The sequence below is a fragment of the Pteronotus mesoamericanus genome, unplaced genomic scaffold (assembly GCF_021234165.1).
Source record: "Pteronotus mesoamericanus isolate MK-2021 breed Mesoamerican mustached bat unplaced genomic scaffold, CSHL_Meso_final scaffold_167, whole genome shotgun sequence".
NCBI classification, from domain to species: Eukaryota; Metazoa; Chordata; class Mammalia; order Chiroptera; family Mormoopidae; genus Pteronotus; species Pteronotus mesoamericanus.
In genome coordinates this window covers 620,039-635,519 of record NW_026555308.1, presented here as the reverse complement: position 1 = coordinate 635,519, position 15,481 = coordinate 620,039, and the positions used below count along the sequence as shown (strand labels likewise).

The window sequence follows — 15,481 nt, the reverse complement described above, 5'->3', positions numbered from 1 at the left end:
CATCTCCCACCTCTCCCTTCTGTCCCTTCCTATTGGTGTGGACTTCTGGTTCTTCTCCCATTAGCTATGTCTGATTAGATCTGATGGACTAGGCCTACGCTGGCAGACTTAGGTTCCTCCAGGGAGCTTCTGCTCCCACAGACCGGCGAGCCCCTCCGCCAGACCTCATTGGCTTCAGGGCCTGATCCTGCCCCCGACATTGCTCTGGGCGTCTGGACCACAACTCCCAGAAAGCCCTGCGCGCCTGGCACCCCTGCAGCTGCCATTCGTGGTCACGTGGCGGATACTAAGGTCCTCCGGTCGCGGTCCTAGGTCACGTGGCTTCAGCGCGGGTCACGAGAAAAAACACCGGTCTGCGGCGGGCTATGGCCAACGTCTCCAAGAAAGTGTCTTGGTCCGGCCGCGATATAGATGACGATGAGGCGGCGCCGCTGTTGCGGAGGACGGCACGGCCCGGGGCGCCAGCCGGGGAGGACACACCACTGCTGAACGGGGCCGGGCCTGCGGCTGCCCGCCGGGTGAGAAGCTTATTGTAGACTGAGGCCTCGCGCCTGGCCTTCTGACATATAGAGACTTCCAACACTTCCGAGCCCCGCGCAGAGCCGGGCGGCGGGGCGGGAAAAGGCGGCCTGGTAACCTGCGCCAACGCTGGGTCCGCGCCTCACAGCCTCCTTTCTCGCAGGAGCCGGTCTCGCCGTGGCGGCGTGCGCACGGAAGAGCGTGGCTGTGGCCCGCTGCGAGTCGGGCGTGTGGGGCTCTGACACGCCGAGTCCTCGGGCGGTGGCACTTGGCTGGGACGGTGCTGGGGTAGACTGCGCAGTACGCGGTCCCAGCTGAGCCTCGCGGGGCTCGGTGACTATGTACTTGAGTGGTTCATCCCCATTGTAAAGACGAGGAAGTTGAGCCGCGGTCGGGTCCGGGAACGTGCCCAGGGTCTCCCTCTGCAAATGGCAGAGCTCGCATCGGAACCTAGGCCTTGATTCTGGAGTCTTGGGAAGAAGTTCCGAGTCAGGTGCTCAGCAGAGATCTATCTAGTAGCAGGTGGAATTAGCCATTACACTCGGGTGTTTTACGGGCGGGATGAGCAGACCTAGCACGTCTGCGGTCTTGTCCTTGACAGCACGAAGCTAATTTATTTCCTGACAATTTACTCCAAAATGACTTTAAAGGGAAGGCAGATGGAATTTTGCTCAGGTGATCTTTTTCTTTTTTTTTTTTTTTCTTTCCTCAAAATTGTGATAAAAACATGAGCAACTGTTTTAACAATTCCCAGGAGATTTTTAACAGCTTGAGTTGCAGAGTTTTCTCTTGCAGTGAGATTAACTGAGGAGCTCTGCCACCCTTCTGTACAGGGATCAGTAGACTTCAGGACGACCTTAGAAATGACAAGTACTTGAACTCAGTTTCTCTTAACAGTTCATTGCAGTCAGACACACTAAGCAAGTCAGGGTGGTTGAAATGTGCTCAGCATGTCAGTGAGGCAGTTTGTGTCTTTAAATGTATATCCATGTGTTGTGTTAATTTTGAGTTAAAGAACTTTTTGTTGATTAGGTTTATTTTGTTTTGCGATTATTTTTTACTTTTGTATTCTTTTTCTAGATCGGTCCTTAAATAATTTCAGTGTTTTAAGGATTAGGAGGGACATCAGGCTGTTTAACTAAAACTTGTTAGATTTTCCCCAGTCCCTTGGAAGTTCACTGGACAGTGAAGGTCAGAGTCTGCCTTTTGCTGGTAGGGTGCTGCTCACCTCTATTTGAGAGAAATCTGCTAAAATGCTTTCTATGTCAAGTCTAAAGTAGCAGATTTGGGCTGGTGAGGATGTGGGAAAATTGTTATTTTCTTGGAACGTTTCTGTTCCTATTTCCTCTTTCAAAAGAAAGTTATCTGCTGTCTACACAAACCGGCTTGAAGAGTAAAGAAATTGGAAACCTTGAGGTTAAATTTGGGTTTATCTCAGGACTGAATGAAATGTGTTGGGGTTTCCCACCTCTCTTTGTAACTAGATACGTGAGCTGGCTTTTATTGAAGGAGACTTTTGATCTCCCTTAAAAATCATTCCATTAAGTCTTTGTAAGCTTTTATATTTGTTTGCATTTAATAACAACTGATTAACTGTTCTTAAACAATTTTTTCAATAATTTATAGTGCACTCACTTTGTGCTGCCTGCATGCAGTTTGCCTGGGACACACAGATGTGTGAAGCAGCTTCCTACTAGCACCAGACTCATGGAGAAAGAGACCATTGCTCTGTGAGATCTGTGTAAGAGTCGCCAAGGGCAGGAGAGGTCACATTTGGGTCCACTGTTGAAGAATGCAAGATCCTCAAGCAGATAGGTAGATGGGAAAAAATAAGAGAATGTGTGTTTAAGACCCTGCAAGAGTTTGGAAAGTAAATTGGAGTGGGGAAGTGGAGGCTGGAGTGAGAGGCCAGGTCAGACTTTCAGGGGACAGCTGCTTTATCTTCAGGAGAACCCTGCAGGAAGCTGGAAATTCCCATCTTAAAGGATCTTTCACCTGCCATGTGGACTGGTGCAAAGAGGGGACTAGAAGCATTTGTGTGAGGAGCACTGCTCTGGACCAGGTGCCCAGGTACCTCATCTGCAAAGAAGTTAATAGATGTGCAGCATCGAGCACACTGCCTGTCACAAAACAGTAAACATTAGTCACTCTCAGTAGCATTAAAAGCAGCTACACAAAAGTGATTGTCTTTGGATTGCTGTTTATGGTGCAACGCCACTGGCACCTGACAAACTCCTCATTGCTGGCTTTCTTACAGGAAGGGCCAGCTCTGGACCAGTGGGCTGAGTTCATGGTTAGACTTGTGCACCCTACCTAGTGCTGCAGCAGAAGGCAGCTTGTAAGCTGCCCTCAATCCACAGCCACTTGAACTAAAATGAAGACCTAGGCCAACAATTTTCTTATGGGAATGTTCTGGTGAAGTGGACACGAGAGTTTGTCCTTGTCGCCTCCTAGCCCTTGAAGGTTTATTGCAGGATTTCCAGAGTTGGACCATGGTGGTGTGGCCACCTCAGCGTGGGCATAGCTTGCCATTCCCCTGAAGTAGCTTTGGGCAGAGTGAGGCTTAGCAGTGAGGCTGCTAAGTGCCCAGTGAGGAGCAGGCATAACCCTGGACAAGGTGGGCTGGGGACCAGCCTGAGTTCAGCCTTTGACCATCCAAGACCAGTCTGTTCAGAGCTACCTGTAGGTTGCTGTCCCCATTTTGTGGTTTGTTGGTTATCCAGTGAGTTATTGCCTGTCTGCTGCTGTGGCACAGAGGGGGTGAGGTCAGCCAGCAAGTCATGGTCATGTGTATTGGCAATAGGAAGTGGACTGTTTTAAGAACTTATAGAGGGAAATCTGAGCCAGAAACAGATGCTCTGGGGCGGGGGCTGGGTATTTACAGTGATTGTGAATGCAGGACATTTCCAGGGATCTTTGCTTTGGGAAGCTCTGCCTGAGACTTCCCACTGCGTGTTGAGAATCATTCTGAGGATCTTCTCTGGTAACTGGGGATTAACTCAAGGGACTGTACTTTGCCCTGGTGACCCAGTGCCACAGATTACATCTGAGCATGCCAGGGAGGGAAGGGCCTGGCAGGGAAGCTGAAGGTCCATCATTTGTCATCATTTGCCACTTGAGCTGTGCTCATCATAAGTGAGCTCCTCCCTTTTTCTGGGCGGTTCCAAAGCTCTTGTCCTGTCTGCCTTCCTCTCCATCCATACACCCCCAGCACAACTTGGCAGGGTCCAGGCCGTTCACCCTGCTCTCTCCCCAAGGGCTCCCGTCAGGGTCCAGTGTGGGTGGGGCAGAGCCACTGCCCTCAGTACATTCACAATCTGGGGAGGCAGGCGAGGACACATGGCCTGACAGAGCAGAGAACTGAGGGACAAGAGTGACCCCAGGCCTAACCAGAGGGTCTTGGGAAACACCCCCCCACCCCCTCTGCAGAAGCCACAGTGTTCTGAGGGGGCAGCAGTGGGGCTGTTCCCACTCTGCCCCCACTCCACCGTACAGCTTGCTCCTTTTCTTCCTTTAGGTCTCAACCTCAGTGCCTCCTAATCACCCACTCATTAGCTCAAGTCTCGTAATTCACACTTACTTGTTTATGGGAAACTTGTTTTCTTTGACCATGAGCCCCTTGCTGTGGCAGCCTTGTGTCTTCAGTGCTAAGTATGGATAGCGGAGGATGTTAGAACGCAGAGTGGCAGAGTGGGACAGCAAATGATTTTTAACATATTTTTAAAATTTGGTTTAATTGTGGTAAAAACATGTAACAAAATTTACCACCCTAACCATTTTTAAGTACACCGTTCAGTGGTGGTAAGTACATTCACATTGTTGTGCAGCCATGATCACCGTCCATCCCTAGAGCTCTTTTCATCTTGCAAAACTGAAACCGTGCCCATTAAACACCAGCTTAACTTCCCTCAGCCCCTGGCAACTACTGTTCTTTTTTTTGTCCCTATAAATTTGACTATTCTAGGGACTGCATATAAATGGAAATCATACAGTATTTGTTTTTCTATGGCTCACTATTTTCTCTTACTATAAAGTCATCGAAGTTCACCCATGTTGTAACATAATGCAGAATTTCCATTCTTTTTATGGCTGAATGATATTCCATTTTATGTATATACCATATTTGGTTTATCCATTCATTGTCAGTGGACATTTGGGCTAATTCTACATTTTAGCTATTATGAATAATGTTACTGTGAGTATGAGTGTACAGATATCTCTTTGAGACACTTTCAGTTCTTTTGGGTATATGCAGAGGGGTGGAATTCCTGGATCATATGATAGTTCTATTTTTAACTTTTTGAGGAACTTCCATACTGTTTTCCACAGCACCTGCACCATTTTGCGTTCATACCCACACGCCAGGTTATGACCTCACTCCACATTATTCACCAACACTTGTTATTCTTTGTTTTCTTTATTCTGGCCATCCTCAGAGGTCTGAAATGGTATCATTGTAGTTTTGACTTGCTCTTACCTGGTGATTAGTGATATTGAGCACATTTTCATGTGCTTATTGGCCATTTGTATGTCTTCCTTGGAGAAATGTTTATTCAAGTCCTTTGTCCATTTTTTAATCAGGTTAGTTTTTTTGTTACTGAGTTGTACAAGTTCTTTATATATTCTGGATATTAACTCTATCAAACCTATTATTTATAAATATTTTCCCCCAGTTTGTAGGTTGCCTTTTTACTTTGTATATTGTTTCCTTTGATGCACAGAAATTTTTTGGTTTGATGTTCCATTTGTGTATAAATGTTTTAAATTTTTTAATAATTATGGATTTACAGGAAGTTGAAAGACAGTACAGGAAGGGCTTGCGTACCTTCCCCCAGTTTCTTCCAGTGGTTCCATCTTATGTAACAACAGTGCAGAGCAGAAACCAGGCATTGACGTCAGCACGGTGTATGTGAGTTTCTGCTGTTACGTCTCGTGTGTAGATCTGTGTGAACACCACTGCAGTCAGCGTACAGAGCGTAACCATTACTGTGAAGATCCCCTTGTTTCACTCTTACAGTTACACACCCCTGCCACCACTAATCTGTTCTCATCTCTCCAGGCCTGACATTTTGAGAATGTCAGGTCAGTAGGACTGCACAGTATGTACATTTTGGGGGATTGCTACTTTCACTCAGCATCCTTCCCTGGAAGATTTCACCCAGGCTATTGTGCATATCAGTAGTTTGAAGAACAAGTATTTAACATGTGTTTAAGAAAAGAGAAGGGACTTCTGGTCAAGATGGAGGCGAGGTAAACATAGTTCGCCTCCTCACACAACCACAGCAAAAATTACAATTAAACTACAAAACAACTATCACCTAGAATCGTCAAAAAATCAAGCTGTATGGAAGTTGAACAACCAAGGAATTAAAGAAGGTACATTCATTCAGACGGGTAGGAGGGGCAGAGATGTGGAATAGGTGGTCCCCTACCCATGTGTGGTGGGTAAAAACTGGGAGGGATATCTTGGGAGCAAGGGACCCCAGCTTCCAAGTTTTGTGCTCATCTGGTTTTTTCAAGGCCAGGTGCCGAGGAACTCTAGTCACCTGAACGAGTGAGTCCTGTCCCTCCTCTCTCTTGGCCATGTGTGACATCACAGCCTGGCCCCAGAAACTGTTTAGATGTCAAAAGAAATGCTTTGTGGGATCAGACTTGGCCACATTCTTGGGGTGGGAATGACTGCCTGACGTGATTGAGCTGCTTTTATGATCAGTGACAAATAAGATAAAAGTGGCCAGAATGCCTTTTCTGCGGGCTTCATCTGTCAGGTTGGATGGCAGTATTGGTGTTCCCATTTTCTTTTCACAGTCTGACTCTCATTGCTGCCTGGGCATTGCTTAGCTGAGTTTGTCCATCTCTGTGCCCCATTTGCTAGGCTGGTCTGCATGTGTGGGCCCGTCCCCAAGGAAGTGTGTTTGTTGTTGCTGTGTTTGTGCTTACAGTCCATGCATGCTGCCAGATCACATGTCCTGTCTGGGAGATGGGAACTGCAGCCAGTGTCAGGCCATTTCCTGGTTGGAGTTCACTCAACTGGAATCCCTTCCTGGGCCCACACAGCAGCCAGTGGGGTGGCCCCGTCCACCTTCCTTTTTCATCAGACTCAGCAGTTTGGGGGCATTGTCAGTTGTTTTTAGAAGAGAGAACAACTACGTTCTCTCATTAAGCACATGTTCTACTGACATCTACCATATGTACATAGAAGTGCACAGCCGTGCAAGTGGGGCATGATTGTCAAGTGAACACACATCTCACATATTACCACCCAAAACACCTGTCCACTCCTTACCCTTGGAACCTGTGCATGGGACCTCACATGGAAATAGGATCTTTGTAAACGTGATCAAGTTAAGATGAGGTCAGACTGGCGTAGTCTGACACCAGTGACAGGTGTCCTCATAAGAAGAGGGAGGTTTGGGGACACACACAGGGCGGAGGCTCTGTGACTATGGAAGCATAAAGAGGGATACGGCCAGAAGCCGAAGAATGCCAGGGATTGCGCACCCATCAGAAGCTAGAAGAGGCAGGAAGGAGCCTCCTCATGACCCTTGAGAGGAAGTGCTACCTGCCAACACCTTGATTTTGGACTTTGGGCCTCCAGAGCTGGGAATTTTTTTTTTACTCTATTTAAGCCCCCCAGTCTGTTGTAATTGTTTGCATTAGTTCCAGGGGATTCAGACAACCACCCCTCAATCAGTCAATATCCTTTGAGCCCCAGCCCCAACATGCCCCTCACTTTTCCTGTCCCCTCCATAAGTAGCCACTTGAAGTTGTTTTCCTCTGACTGTAAACACTCTGTCGCGGAGTGACTGCACTATGGCTGGATGTCCGTTGTTGAGTGTGCAGCAGAATTTGTTCCCGTCATGGCTGCTTCTTTTTCTGCTGCGTGTAGCGCTGCCAGATAAAACACAGGGCGCCCAGCTGCATTCGCATTGCAGAGAATCAATGAATCATTTTTGAGTTCAAGTATGTTCCAGGCAATATTTGGGACATAAGCTAAAACATGATTTGTTGCTTCTCTGAAATGAAAATGTAACTGATACCCATGTATTGTTTCCTAGTCCAGGCCTCTGCCTATACCCAGCAGTGGGTATAAGAGAAGTCACGCTCCTAGTTGTCTGTCTCTGTGGTTGACCTGCCACCTGGGTCCCGGAGTGTGGCCCCACCTCAGAGTGGGAGGGTTCTGGGTGCTGAGGGCACCCCTGCCCTGAGGGAGGAGGCACCTCAGACTGCGTGTCTGAGGAGCTGGCCTGGAGGCCTGTGCCAGGCCCCCCTTGGCAGAACCAGTTGGTTTCATGATGGGAGACACGGTGAGGGGGTGACATAAAAGTTCCCAGAGGAAGGACCCTGGGGTGCCTGAATTTTTTGGGGGGGGGGCAAGAGAACACCAGCATGGTTGCCTGCAGCCCTGGGTTCTGGTGGCTGGCAGATTTCTAATCTTTGAAGTGCCCTAGAGCAAGGGAGGGCAGGGCCTTTGGGGTAGGGAAGGCCTGGGTTTCCCATTCCAAGGCTGGACTTCTGGGTGACAGGCTGTAGGTGAAGGCGGCCGGCCGGGTCCAGCACTGGCCCTGCTGTCATCCCACACAGCAGATGTGGGCCTGTGCTCCCCAAGCAGGGCCAGATAAGACCAGGCCATCCTAGTGGGGTGGTGATGCTCAGTGCAGCTTGGCCCTGTGGTTAAGCGCCCTGTCATTTCTTTTTTTTCCAGTTACCTCATTCGACATCTTTCCAGATTGGACAGATGAGCAACATGGAGCTGGACGATGAGCTTTTGGACCCAGTGAGTGGGAGTCATTCCTGTTTATCTGCAGCAAGGACGAGGCCTGCTCTGTAGAAATGCAGCCTAGCAGAGGGCAGATAGTAAATGCCAAACCAGAGGATGGTGGATGTAGGGAGAGCCGTGCAGGGCCCTGGGAGAGATGTGGGCCATTCTGTACAGAGCTCAGGGACAGATGTGGGCAGTTGTGTGCATGGCTCAGGGACAGACATGGGCAGTTCCATGTAGAGCTCAGGAACAGACATTGGCAGGGCCATACAGAACCTGGGAGCAGACATGGGCTGTGCAGAACTCAGAGACAAAATGAGGACCAGACAGTGGGGTCCCCAGACCCTAGTTGACCAGGGAATGCCTCTCCAAGGGGCTATGTTCCTTGAGGCCAAGCCAGATGAACAGAGATGGGGAAAGTGTATGAAAGGTGTAAAATGCTGATTGAGCATGTAGTGTGTAGGTACAGGAAGCAGGCCAGAGGGGCAGGTGCCATGGGTGGGAGGCGGACGCCAGGTAGGCTGAACGAGGGCCCTGGGGGCAGGGCGGGCATCTCAAGGGTGGGCGTCCCTGGACAGCGATGAGGTCCTCTTCTGCCCCTGTGTCCAGCAGCTGCCGGGGGAACATTTCCTAAGCCCTTCCCCCAGACTTGCATTTGACTTCCTCCTTAGGTGTCTCTTGGTCCTGATTTTCATTTCCCTGATGGCCAATGATGTTGAGCATCTTTCATGTGCCAATGGCCCTTTGTATGGCTTCTTTAGAAAAATGTCTATTTAGATTTGTGCTTATTTTTAATTGAGATGTTTCTGTTTTTCTCATTGAGCTGCAAGAGTTTTTCATATATTTTTATATAGTGCAGACACAAATTGCTCATCAGATACACGATTCGCAGAAACTTTCCTTTTCTGTGGGTGTCTTCTCACTTTCTAATGGTGTCCTGTGAAGCACTAAAGCCTTTAATTTGTTTTTTAAAGAATTGGTTTACTTACTGTTAGGGAGTGGGAGAGACACATCAGTGTGTGAGATACATTGACTGGTTGCCTCTTACATACCCCCAATTGAGGACCTGGACGGCAACCCAGGCATGCACCCTGATAGGGAACCGAACTGGCAACCTTTCAGTTCATAGGTTGGCACTCAATCCACTGAGCCATGCCAGCCAGGGTAAAAAGCCTTTAATTTTGATGACATCTAGTCTGTTTATCTTCTAGTGTGTTTATTTTCTTCTTTTGTGCTTTTGTTGTATCTAAGAAATTATTGCGTAGTCCGAGGTCACAAAGACCAGTAATATATTCTCCAGTAGATTTTCAGGTGGTAAATCACCCTTGTATTCCTGGTGTGTTGCGGGATCCAACCCACTGGCGTCTTGTTGAGAACTTTGTGTCTGTTCACAAGGGATGCGCATTTGTAGTGACTTTCCTTTGTCATGGCATCCATGTCTGTCTTTGGGGTCAGGGGAGTAGTGGCTTTGTGAGATGAGTGGACACGTGCTCCATCCTCTCCTCAGTTGTGCTTCATTTGTCAATATGCTGGATTGTCAGTGCATGGCTCTGCCTCTTTTTTTGCAGGAGATGGACCCTCCTCACCCTTTCCCCAAGGAGATCCCACACAACGAGAAGCTCTTATCCCTCAAGTATGAGGTGGGCCTCCTCCCTGGGAGCCCCTGCCCTATGCAGCCCCAGGCACTTCATCCCCTCTCAAGCCTCACGCCTACCAGCTGCCCCATGTGAACCTGGGACATCAGGGTCGGTCACTGTGTTGTTTCTGCCACCCTGGTCTACAGAGCTTGGACTACGACAACAGTGAGAACCAGCTGTTCCTGGAGGAGGAGAGGCGCATCAACCACATGGTGAGTCTGGGGCCTGAAAGCCTGGATGCTGCCCTGGGGACCCAAGAGCTGGTCTGACGCTGTTCTCCCACCTGGGTGTAGTGATGTGTCCCCCTTTTTCTCCCTTTTGTCCCCAGTCCTTGTGCTTTGGGTTCCGGTTTATGTCCTAGAGCAAGAGACACCCAATACCTGGTACAGAAAAGGGTATTGTGTCATATCCCAGTTACAGCAAAGAAGGCTGGTCTTAGACATGTCAGCCACATTATCCAGAATGTCAACAACTGATTATGGATTGGTTGGGAAGGGCCATACCCCTTCTCTTCAACCCCAATGCTCCATCGTCTCTGAGACATTGACCAGAACCTGCTATCATGGCCTGGGGGTGTAAAGTGCAGTGCACTGTGCATGGTGGCAGCCTGCGGAATTCCAGGGCCAGTGATGTTATAACCAGAGCAGCCTGTGGCTGATGCCTTGCCTCTGCACCTGCCTCTGATGCCTCCCCTGCAGGCCTTCCGGACAGTGGAGATCAAGCGCTGGGTCATTTGTGCCATGATAGGGATCCTCACAGGGCTCGTGGCCTGCTTCATCGACATCATGGTGGAGAACTTGGCTGGCCTGAAATACAAGGTTGTCAAAGACAGTATCCTTATCTGAAGGTGCCCAGCACAGAGTGGTGGAGCTTAGAGCAGAGCATAGGGTCCTACGAGTTGGCCTTGAAGCCTAGCGTGGGCCCAACGAAAGACATCTCTGGGTATTTGTCCTCCAACTGGGAGAAGTGGGACTGGGCAGGTAGCATCTCTTGCTGGGCTGTGGAATGACTCTGAGATGTGCAGTTAGCACAGGGGTGTGGCAGGCTGGGGGTGTGGTACATCAGATGGTGAGCTAATAGTCATCCTTGATGAGTCCAGATATCGACAAGTTCACAGAGAAGGGGGGGCTGTCCTTCTCTCTCCTGCTGTGGGCCACGCTGAATTCGGCGTTCGTGCTGGTTGGCTCCGTGATTGTTGCCTTCATAGAGGTATGGCCATGAGGGAGCCCTGGGTGGTGGGAGCTCCTCCAGCTCACCTACTGCAGCTTTTGCCAGTGAGATTTGTGTGGTCACACTGGTACAGTATGTTAAACAGTTTAGTAAGGACAGAAAATTTATCTGGGCCTCCCTGCCCAGCACCTTAACACAGCAAGCACCACGGGGGGGAAGCACACAGCCCATGTCTAGGGGGTCCCTAGGGTTTGCAGGGCTGACCCAACCCAGGGGTCCAGGTGGAAGGGAGAACCCCCAACTCCAACCTGAGGGGATCAGATCCTCCTAGGGGCCCTTCATTCCAGGATTTCTTCCAGAAGCCCTTCCTATGGCCTGCCTCTTTCTTTGCTCTTTCCTTGTCATGACGTGTTGGAAGGAAGAGGGGAAAGCATCTAGAAGCTTCTCTCTTGAGTGCAGTGTCCCCTCCAAGGAGTTCAAGGAACTCTGGTTCCTCTCAGCTGGTACATGATATGTACCTCCTATCTGTCCTTGAGTATCCCCACTGTGTCCCCTGCCTCCTTACATCTCCATTCCCAACCTCTCCCACATACCACGGCATTTGCACTCCTCGGTGGTCCTTCTGCATCTGTGGTGGGGAAAAGTGAGAAGCCCCTTCCCCAGGCAGCTGTCCTGTTCAGTTCCATGTTGTCCCCTCCCTCCGTCTTTAACTCCATGAGGCCGAATCTGCGTGGGCCTATAGCTCCTCAACTTGGCCAGCTCTATGTTCACTTCCCTCTCTTTCCAGCCAGTTGCTGCTGGCAGTGGGATCCCCCAGATCAAGTGCTTCCTCAACGGAGTTAAGATCCCCCATGTAGTCCGGCTCAAGGTGAGAAGGTGAAACCCTTGGCTGGGAGCATGGTGCTCATCATGGGGATTTTTTGCTCGGTTAGAAGCCTTTGTCCACCTGCACCTCCAAAATTCACCCAGACCTATTTTGTATGCCGCTGACGAGTGTGTATATAGAGGTACTGGCAGATTTTATGTAAACTTTCTTTGGAGAGTGGTAAAAGCTTTCTCTGCCCATTTTAAAAAACACAAAAATGCTTAAGTGGCACATGTGCTGTAATCGCAGAAGCGCGGAACATGTTTGTAAGTTCTGTGTGGTGGTTAACATTCCAGAACGAGAGTACTTGTGTTTGGAGTGGAAAACTTGCTGTGAGCTTTTTCTACTTGTCAAAAATTTTCTTAATATTCATTATGCTTAGTGTTCTTGATGACATGCTGATTTGGAGGGGGCTGGGAAGTCAGGCCTTCTCCAGTGGCCATTTCCAGTGACTTTGTCTGCGTGCCTCAGCTGGGGATTTGCCGATGCTTTTCTCCTGCCCCTGTCTGGGGAGCTGATGCTCCTGGGGGCCTGGAGTCCTGCAGCCCAGGAGCATGGTGGGTGGTGGACACACTGGGGGAGCAAAGTGATCTCAAGCGGAGGGTTGTACTGGTGCCTCTTGAGTGCCCTCTTTGTCACTCCTGGGTACTGGGATGTTTACATTATTAGTATCGCTTTGTGTACAATACTGTAGCTCAGGTTCTCAGACTGTGTATGACTTTTAATCAGAGACTTGACATATTTTTCTTTGTGTTCCAGACCCTGGTGATCAAAGTATCTGGTGTGATCCTGTCTGTGGTGGGAGGACTGGCTGTGGGAAAGGTAACGGAGCCCGAGGGATATTGCTTTGACCTGAGTCCCTCCATAATTCGTGTACTCTCTGAACTCGCTTCATGTGGGCTGTCCTGTGCTTTCCAGGAGGGACCAATGATTCACTCGGGCTCTGTGATTGCAGCTGGGATTTCCCAGGGGAGGTCAACATCGCTGAAGCGAGATTTCAAGGTGAGTTCTTGCCTGATACAGATGTTGACGGTGAGGGTAACTATGAATGTCAGAGAGCAGGGTCTCTCCTGCTCCGCACAGGTGTGCTCTGCCAGAACTGTCCTTGACATCGAATCTGAGGGCATCCACAGTGTCCTGTTCTGGGCAGCTCTCCTGGCACTTGCCCCAGGAGTGTGCTTAGAGCCTGATTCTCAATGTTTTGTGTGGATGTGTATTTTTCTGAAGAAATGGCCTGTACTCTATGACCTAGAAAGAGGTCAGGAATGGTCTGCTTACGGATTAAAGATGCTTAATTTTTAAGATACACTTCAGAATAATTTTGTCGTCTCACCAAAAATACACCAGCCTTTTGAGGGGAATTGCACTGAATTTATGTATGAATTTAGCAACAGTTAACATTTTTACAGAACAGAGTCCTTTTAAATCAAGAACACGCTTAGGTTTTTCATTTAGTTTTTGTTAGATCTTTTGGTGGAGTTTTGAGTTTTTAATGTATCTCTTGCACAAGTCATAAAGTTTAATTCTTGGTGTGATGGAATCCTTCGTTGTTTTCTCATGGTGGTTAGTATGCGAGAGAATTCTATTCTTTTGCCTCTTTGGTTCTGCAGTCTTTGTGAATCCAGTAGTTGATGAGTTAGAGAGCGGAAGGGAGAAAGAGAGGGGGAGAAACTCATCATCAACTCTTCCCCTTTCTCTGCACCCACCTCCTCCCCCTCCCCATCTCTTCCCCTTCCCTCTGTCTCCCTTTCGCCCCTGCCTTGGTGGCCTCTACTTACTATCTACCTTTCTCAGAAGTGCCCTTGGAGGAGCTGGCTAAGACCCTCTACCTGTCTGCTCTGTTTTCACATCAGATCTTTGAGTACTTCCGCAGAGATACAGAGAAGCGGGACTTCGTCTCTGCAGGAGCTGCGGCTGGAGTGTCTGCTGCGTTTGGGGCCCCTGTAGGTAAGTAGGGGCCCTGCCTGGTCTGACAAGTAACTGCCTGTCTTGGGGAAGCCAGACTGTCCCTGCCATGTGAAGAAATAATCTAGGTGTTTGCAGACTTGAATGCTGGGTGATGGGCTATGTGGGGTGGCCCTATGGCTGCCTCTGATGTGGGCTTGGTGCCCTGGGTCTGGGGTGTGAGGGGCTGCGGGCATGGGTTCCTTATGCCTGGTGCTCCCTGTGCCTGGGTGGAAACTTCAGGGTTGGGCTGCTGCGTTCCAGGTGGGGTCCTCTTCAGCTTGGAGGAAGGTGCCTCCTTCTGGAACCAGTTCCTGACATGGAGAATCGTAAGTTCCCACTGATGGTGCCTCTCCCCAAGTCAGGCAGTGCCCACATCTGTCCTCTGTGGCCTCTCTGCTCCAGTGGACACCGTGCTCTGGGTCCACACTTCAGTGCCGTCACCTGAGGTTCCTGTCAAGCTATGGTTGGAGCCATGCCCCCCATGGGTCATTACGGCTCAGCTCTGTGCCTCACTTGACCCTGAGGTTTGCCTCCTCTTGCCACTTGCCCTTCCTCTGTCAGTCGTGGTCACTGTTTTCACCTGATTCCCCTCCAGCTCCTCATTGGGAACCCCAAACCTTGTACACCTCCTTCCCTCAACTCCGTCTTGGCTTGACCCCATATTCATCCAGCAAAAGCTAGAGGCCCCACACTTGCCTGGCTTATCCAGCCTTGAGGGGGCTGGCCATCGAGACTCCAGACTTCCTTGGCCTTTGGAGGGCCTCCGGGTGCCCCCTGAATGACAGGAGAGGAGCCCCATCTCTTACAACCCCCTCCCCAGCTCCAGGGGTTCGTCTGGGTGGGCACTTTTGTTTTGATGGTACTTGTTTGTCTCTGTGTCCACAGTTCTTTGCTTCCATGATTTCCACCTTCACACTGAACTTCGTCTTAAGCATTTACCATGGAAACATCTGGGACCTCTCCAGCCCGGGCCTCATCAATTTTGGAAGATTTGATACAGAGGTAACATGACCTGCTTGCTGTTTCTGGTTCTTCTCGTTGCGACCATGGCTGTTTACCCAAGGTTCATCCTGGGAACTTGGGATTTTGGAAAACTCCATTTCTTTACTCTGAAATTGAGCTCTTGTTTATAAGCACCAGGAGCCCTGATCAGCATGGCTCAGTGGGTTGGGTGTTGTCTTATAAAACAAAACGTCACCTGTTCAATTCCCAGTCTGGGCACACACCTGGGTTGTGGGCCAGGTCCCCAGTTGGGGGTGTGCAAGGGGCACCAATCAATGTATCTCTCACACACTGATGTTTCTCCCTCTCTTTCTCCCTTCTGCTGTAAAAAATAAATAACAGTCTTTAAAAAATAATAATAATAAGCACCAGGGGCCAGAGGTGCTCTAGGGAAACACATACAGCTTGGCTGTGCAAGTTAGGATGCCCTGTTAAACAACCCAGTGGGCACTTCAGGGTCATCTCAGCCATCCACAGATTGTTAGACCATGACACTGAGACTTGTGGGACCTGGGGTGTTGGTGCTGCGCCAGCTTATGGAGGGCGAGTAGGAGCAGGCCAGTGTCCCTAGGGAGGCCT

At 49.6% G+C, this 15,481-nt stretch overlaps 1 protein-coding gene across 1 annotated transcript in view; it reads left to right on the top strand.

Moving 5' to 3' along the window:
* Nucleotides 1-308: 308 nt before the first annotated feature.
* CLCN7 (chloride voltage-gated channel 7) overlaps nt 309-15,481 on the top strand; it is a 24,661-nt gene continuing 9,488 nt past the window's right edge. The window contains exons 1-12 of the mRNA XM_054589363.1: nt 309-518; nt 8,225-8,296; nt 9,850-9,921; nt 10,065-10,130; nt 10,617-10,749; nt 11,018-11,127; nt 11,876-11,956; nt 12,713-12,775; nt 12,872-12,955; nt 13,807-13,900; nt 14,162-14,226; nt 14,786-14,902. Of these exons, the coding sequence (XP_054445338.1) occupies nt 366-518; nt 8,225-8,296; nt 9,850-9,921; nt 10,065-10,130; nt 10,617-10,749; nt 11,018-11,127; nt 11,876-11,956; nt 12,713-12,775; nt 12,872-12,955; nt 13,807-13,900; nt 14,162-14,226; nt 14,786-14,902 (1,110 nt within the window). The 5' untranslated portion in view covers nt 309-365. The remainder of the gene's footprint in view (nt 519-8,224; nt 8,297-9,849; nt 9,922-10,064; nt 10,131-10,616; nt 10,750-11,017; nt 11,128-11,875; nt 11,957-12,712; nt 12,776-12,871; nt 12,956-13,806; nt 13,901-14,161; nt 14,227-14,785; nt 14,903-15,481) is intronic.